This window comes from Catharus ustulatus, chromosome 24 (assembly GCF_009819885.2).
Source record: "Catharus ustulatus isolate bCatUst1 chromosome 24, bCatUst1.pri.v2, whole genome shotgun sequence".
Classification (NCBI taxonomy): domain Eukaryota; kingdom Metazoa; phylum Chordata; class Aves; order Passeriformes; family Turdidae; genus Catharus; species Catharus ustulatus.
Window position 1 is genome coordinate 8,229,520 of NC_046244.1, and position 6,000 is coordinate 8,235,519.

Sequence of the window (6,000 nt, forward strand, 5' to 3'; positions counted from 1 at the left end):
ATCTTCACTCGGTAGGGTTTAGCCCTTGAATGCTTTCCATCCCACAAGTATCTCACAGAACTACTGGAGAAGGACACGAACACCCAAACCAACGGCCCTCAGAACCTCTGGCAGAGCATGAGCTCAGGAATGACACCAACATCGACTGAGTCAATGTCTCCCAAAAAAGCTGGTCAACAAAGAAAAATAAAAAAAAGTTGTCACCAGCCCGAAGAAGGTGTTTCTATCCACTTGGCGTTTCAACCAACAGCAGTGATTTGACAAAGACACAAAATGACCCTTTGAGTGGGAAATTGGGTATTCCTCCGCCCATTTACCATAGGTGCTCTGGTCCTCATTCTGAGGTCAGTTCCTGTAATCTCATACCCAGGATAACTAGGCGGAGGAACAGTTTCCCAAAGGAAGTGACAAGCACCCAGTCAGTCAAGGTATTTAAAACCAGACTCGCAGAAAGTCACATGTAGGGAACATCTTGCCACATTCCTGTGCAGATGGACTCAGTCCACGAATTCTTCTCAGTCCGTAACCACTCCGAACGCTTCTGGTCCTAGACGGTCCGTGCAAGGACTGACTGAGCTGAGAAAGCCCTCAGCAAGAGCAGGCTGTCAGACCCCACATACCGAGTCCTCTGGGAAAGAAACCCCTCTGGACTTGCCTCTGCCAGCTGGCAGCTCTTGTGAGCAGCCCTCGGGCACTGCCTCTGGAGAGTCACTGCCTGAGGGCTTGGAGAGAATTCAAGAGGCAGCGACCCAGGGAGATAAACTGGCCCAAGCAGATAAGGGTTAGAGGTGGTGATTATGGGGCAGGTCTTTGCCCCAAGATCATGACAAGACGGGTTCACCCACACACAGACCGTAATGCTGACTTAAAGAGATCTCCCCGATCCTCATTTCCATGGCTCGCTGCAGCCCCGGTTCCCATGGCAGAGACGCACGTGTTACCTGTGCGGCGAGGCTGGGCACCCGCAGAGCTCCGCGGCGAAGGAGGGTCCCGTTCCTGGGGAGGGGAAGGAGCCCCCCGGGGCAGCGGGCAGGGCTCCAGCCGGCAGAGGGCACTGCTGGCCCGGGGCACAGCCCTGCCCTCCCGGGGCCACCCCGGCCCAGCCGCCCGGGCAGCTGCCACGGCTCCCCGAGATGGAGATCGGCCTAAATCACTGTTTATTGCTCTTTAAGGCATTTGCCCTCCTGCAGTTTCACCACATCCTTAACTCCTGGGCTGCCCACGCAGCATCCCAGCTTCTTGATCTAGAAGGGAGGCAGCCGCACGCCCACGGCCGGACCCGAGCAGAGCCGGCGCGTCGCGCTCCCAGGTGGAGTGGCTCCGGAGCCACTCGGCTCCTGATATCAATGGCAGAAATAAGTAAATAAATGGAATAAACGACGACAAAATTATCCTCTCACTCACAATATCAGAGTACATAGTTCAGGCCCGGTCAATCATCAACCAGTTTATTACCATCTTACTCCTTATTAAAAAAAAACAAAAAAAACCAACACACACACACACACATACTCTGGCAGTAATGACCTGGACCATGGCACACCGCCAGCACAGGCCTGTTTGGCTCATTGCTGCCATTTGGTTTTTACATGGCAAAGAATGGTTTACACCATTTTGGAGGAGCAAGCACAGTTGTGTCAGCCAGTGCGGGCCATGGCGGTGGGACCTGGCCCCAAAGAGGGAGGTAACGTCACCCAAGGGATTGATTCCTACCAAACTCTGAATTTGCACGTTGTGTCAAATCTAAATGAGACTCTGATCCAGACGCAGAGGGTCCAAGGATTGGAAAGCCAACCACCAACACTTTGAGCCCCGCCGCTCCTGGCTGCAGCCACCGTCCAGCCTGATGGAGACCTGTCCATCATCACACCCAGCAGGGCTACAGCCCAGCACCAGGCCAGAACCTACTCCCCATCCTGATACCTGATCAAAAACCAGTGGACAAGCCACAAAAAGCTGCGCTCTAAAACACACCCAACCCCAACGCTAGGGCCTGTAATCTAAAACCAAAACATTGCCCCAGACTGGCCACCTTTCCTCCTCCCTGCATGATGTGCAGGGGTGGGGGAGGTCTCACACACCTCACATGGAAGGACAAAAACAAACCCATCCCAGATATGCCCAGGCTGAAAAAAAAACCAAAAAACAACTCATTAAATGTAATAAGCAGCCTCTTCATCTGACACTGCCTTGTCCCAAATAAATTAAATTCCTTTTCATTTAGGCAGTACAGGAACCTGACAAGCAACCTTTACCACCGACACGCCAGAGCTCAGGAGGGGGGGAAAAAAAATGAAAGAGAAAACAACCCACACAACTTACAACAAATACAAAGGCAGAATAATTTCAAAACCCCCATAAACTTCCCCTCCGCATCCTCTCACGGCCAGCCCGCCGCTCGCCCCGCTGCCCCGGCCCGCGGGGACAGCGCTGCCGGGAAGGACCGGCGGCGAGAGCAGAGCCCCCGGCTCCGCTCCGCGGGGCCGGCAGAGCGGGGCCGAAGCGGCGGCGGGCGCGGGAGCAACTTCCGCGAAACAAGTGAAAGAAGCAAAGTGAAAGAGGCGAGGAGCCCCCCGCCGCAGCGCCCCGCACCTGGCGCCGCCGCCGCCGCCGCGCCCCGCTCCGCCCGGCCCGCAGCTCCGCGCCTCCCCAACAAAAGTTTCGGTGCGGCGGCGGCGGCCCCGCGCCCCAGAGGCTGCGCTGCCCGCAGCGCCGGCCCCGCCGCCGGGGAAGGCACAGCCGCGGAGCCGCGGCCGGGCCGGACAGCGCTGCGCTCCGCTCCGCCCGGCCACCGGCACCGGCGGCCGCACCGGCCGGGGGCTCCGCCGAGAGGCGGGCGGGGGGCTGGGGGCAGGAAAAGGACAATTGTGCTGTACTTACCATAGTCGGAGAGACGAAAGCCGAATTCACTTAAATAATCAACTTTCATAATACTTAATTAATACCTAATTGCAGCTGATTGCTCCCGAATAACAAGTTGTTTAAAGCACTGATGTCATTGCCGTGCCGGTCCTCCCCGAGTCACTTTGGCAGCGGGGCCGGGGGCGGGCGCGCCACCGCGGGGGGCGGTGACTGCGGCCGCGGGACCGCCCCTCTCCCCGGGCCCGCCGGGGGCAGGTGCGGGGCCGGACGGGCTGGGTCGGGCCGGCTACGGGGGCAGCGGGACAGCGGGACAGCGGCCCCGGGGCTACCTCGGTGCGCCCCGGAGCGCGGCCCCCGCGCAGCCCGCGGCGGTGCGGGGAAGGAGCGCGGGGCTGCCCCGCACGCAGGGCCACCCGGCGGGACCAGCCCGCTCCCTGCTCCGTGGTGCCCCTCTGCCATCGCTGCCATCGCTGCCATCGCTGCCATCGCTGCCGGCCGTCCCCGCCACCCGCCCCGCGGCGCTGCCTCCTCCGGAAGCCCCGGAGCGGCGGGGACGGAGCCGCCGGCGCGGAGCGAACCGCCAGGGGATGGATGGATGGATGGATGGATGGATGGATGGATGGATGGAGGGGGGCGCACGGGGCCGGACGAGCGGCACCGGGGTACCGGGCACGGCAGGGGCACGGCGGGGCTGCCCCGGCTCCGCCGTCCCACGCGGGTCCGGGCGGTCGGAGCGCGCACCGAGGGGAGCGGGAGCCCTCGGGGCACCGGTGGCCGCCACCTGCGGGTGTCACAAGCCTGGACGCATCTTGCCCAATGGCCCTCAGGAAGATCACGCCGCTCTACCCCCGAACGCCGGGCCCACGGGAGGTGGGGGAAGGGGGCCCTTTTGCAGTGAATTTCCTCATTTTTTTTGGCTTTATTTTTCTAAGTAGCAAAGAATGCGAGGGAGGTTCTGAGAGGCGTGTTGGGTAAACACAGATATAAGCCTCTTTCTTTAAAACAAACGAGCAGATTATTTACCTGATTAAATAGGTATTTTGAGCAGGTTGTAGGCTGTTTTTGTGAAAACACCACGTTTGGCTCCAGGATTTTGGCAGAGCTGGGCTCCTCTCCGGGGCTCACACGGAGCTGCCCATGGACTTACCAGCTCTTAAATCCTTTTTATAAGCAGAACTTTATGTGCTTCCCTAAGGAGGCCAGCATCATTACCCCACTAGGGATGGGGAAACTGAGGCACCAGTGAGGGAAGTGACTTGCCAGAAGTGGCCGGACAGGTTAGTCACAGGGCTGGAAGGAGCCCAGGTGTGTTTGGCTCCATGCACCAGGATGTGCTGCACCCAGATAGTGTCCTGAGCCCAGAGACGCAACACAAACTGCAGCTCATCACCTCAGCAGTGCTGCATTTGCATGGGCAAAAACGCACAGGCAGCGAAGCAGGCCAGAGGGCAGGGAGAGGGAAGAGGAGAGGGGAGTAATTTGTGGAAACCACAAATATTCTGGCTTCTCTCAGAAAAAAAAATCTAAACAAAGTCTAGTGAAATGGAGCCACCCAGGGACCTTCCGAGTCTGGAAGCACACGGGGACAGCAGTGTCAGGCAGGAGGCAAGTGTGCCCTGCCTGGAGCTGCCCAGCCAGCAGCACAGAGCCCTGAACGGGACCCGCCTTCCTACCTGCTGCAGTCAAGCTCCTGCTTCATCAGCATTGTCCCGACTTCCCCACTCACTGGTTTGTAACCACGCCATCAGCTCCGATCAGCACCGTCACCCAGTGCTGCCTTTAAAATCCAGCCTGTCTGCGCTCCACTCGGCCCCAGCGCAGGCACCAGCCCAGCCGACATCACCCACAAACCTCAGCAGAGCCTGCCCTGGTCCCTGCACCTACAGCACCTGCCGAGGAATATCCCACCCTGCAAAGTAATGGACAGAACCAGTACTGTTTGTGTAGGCTCTGTGATAGCTCAGTTTGGACTCAACACTTCCTCCCAGGTTTGAGTTTGCTGACAGGTCCCGTAAGTTCACTGCACTTTATGTCAGATGTCTTCATTTTTGCTTCTCCTGTGAACTTTATCTTTTAAGGAGTGGGAGTTCTGCTCACCACCACTGTTCCCTGAGAGAGTGGGCCCCAGCTGTATCTCCAACTCCTCACAAAGAGGAACACACTTTTTAAATGCAGATATATCACTACACACAAAGTCCACAGACCCTCTGAACATACTCGTTCTTCTACGTGCACCGAGCTGAGCACGTTCACATATCAGTATACAAAGCTCCCCACCCCTCCCATCCCAGCATGCACATGCAACATGCATACGCCCTCCACAAAGAAAATGATACTCTGTGCTCACTGACATTCAAATACACACAAATCCATACACCACGACACGCATGAACCCACATACACAACCTAAACACACCTGGAGGATCCCCTCCACAGACTTCCCACTGTTCCCTCCCACTCCTCCTTGCAGGAACAACTTGCCAAGGTGTTTTTTCAGGTGAAATCCACGCCCTGCAGCTGACGCAATGGCAAGGCCTGATTTCCTATCTCAGTGATCTCCTGTCACAGGATCAGGTTTTATTTCCCCATACTCCCTCCTTTGCCTCTTACCCAAGGAGAGTTGGTTCTTTCCTCTCTCAAGGGCACTGAAGCTTTCTGCTCCTGTGCCCCCCATGAGGGTAGCATCTCCCTTCCCTCCCTTATCCCTCCGGGGTGTGGATCCGCTCTGAGAAAAAACTGCCTCTGACCATGCCCTGGCATGAAGAGGCTCCTGGACGTCCTGCTCGCCAGGAGCACTCGAGGGAAGGCAGCACTCCCCACCCTGCCCTGAACTGCGCTTCCATGCCATGGCGAGAGCCCTGCCCACTCCAGCCACATCTGCCCTTCTGTGGCAGGTGAAGAGATCTCTCTGTGTCCCTTTCCACCCTCCCAGGGGCATCAGGAGCTCTTGGTAATTAATGTTTGCCAGGTGCTCAGAGATCCTCAGATGAAAAGTGCAATGGGAGGGGGAAGGATGATTAATTTATTATTATTATTATAGTTTAATGCTTTCCCCGCAGACAGTGTGCCAGGGCTGAGCAGGGGGTGAGTCACACTGAGATGTGGGACATCCCCCTTTTTGTGTCTCTTCTACCTTTG

The 6,000-nt window shown here is 57.5% G+C and overlaps 1 protein-coding gene across 1 annotated transcript in view; it reads right to left on the reverse strand.

Moving 5' to 3' along the window:
• CASZ1 (castor zinc finger 1) overlaps positions 1 to 2,982 on the reverse strand; it is an 84,373-nt gene extending 81,391 nt beyond the window's left edge. The window contains exon 1 of the mRNA XM_033079853.1: positions 2,881 to 2,982. Coding sequence (XP_032935744.1) covers positions 2,881 to 2,929 — 49 coding nt within the window. The 5' untranslated portion in view covers positions 2,930 to 2,982. The remainder of the gene's footprint in view (positions 1 to 2,880) is intronic.
• Positions 2,983 to 6,000: the final 3,018 nt, after the last annotated feature.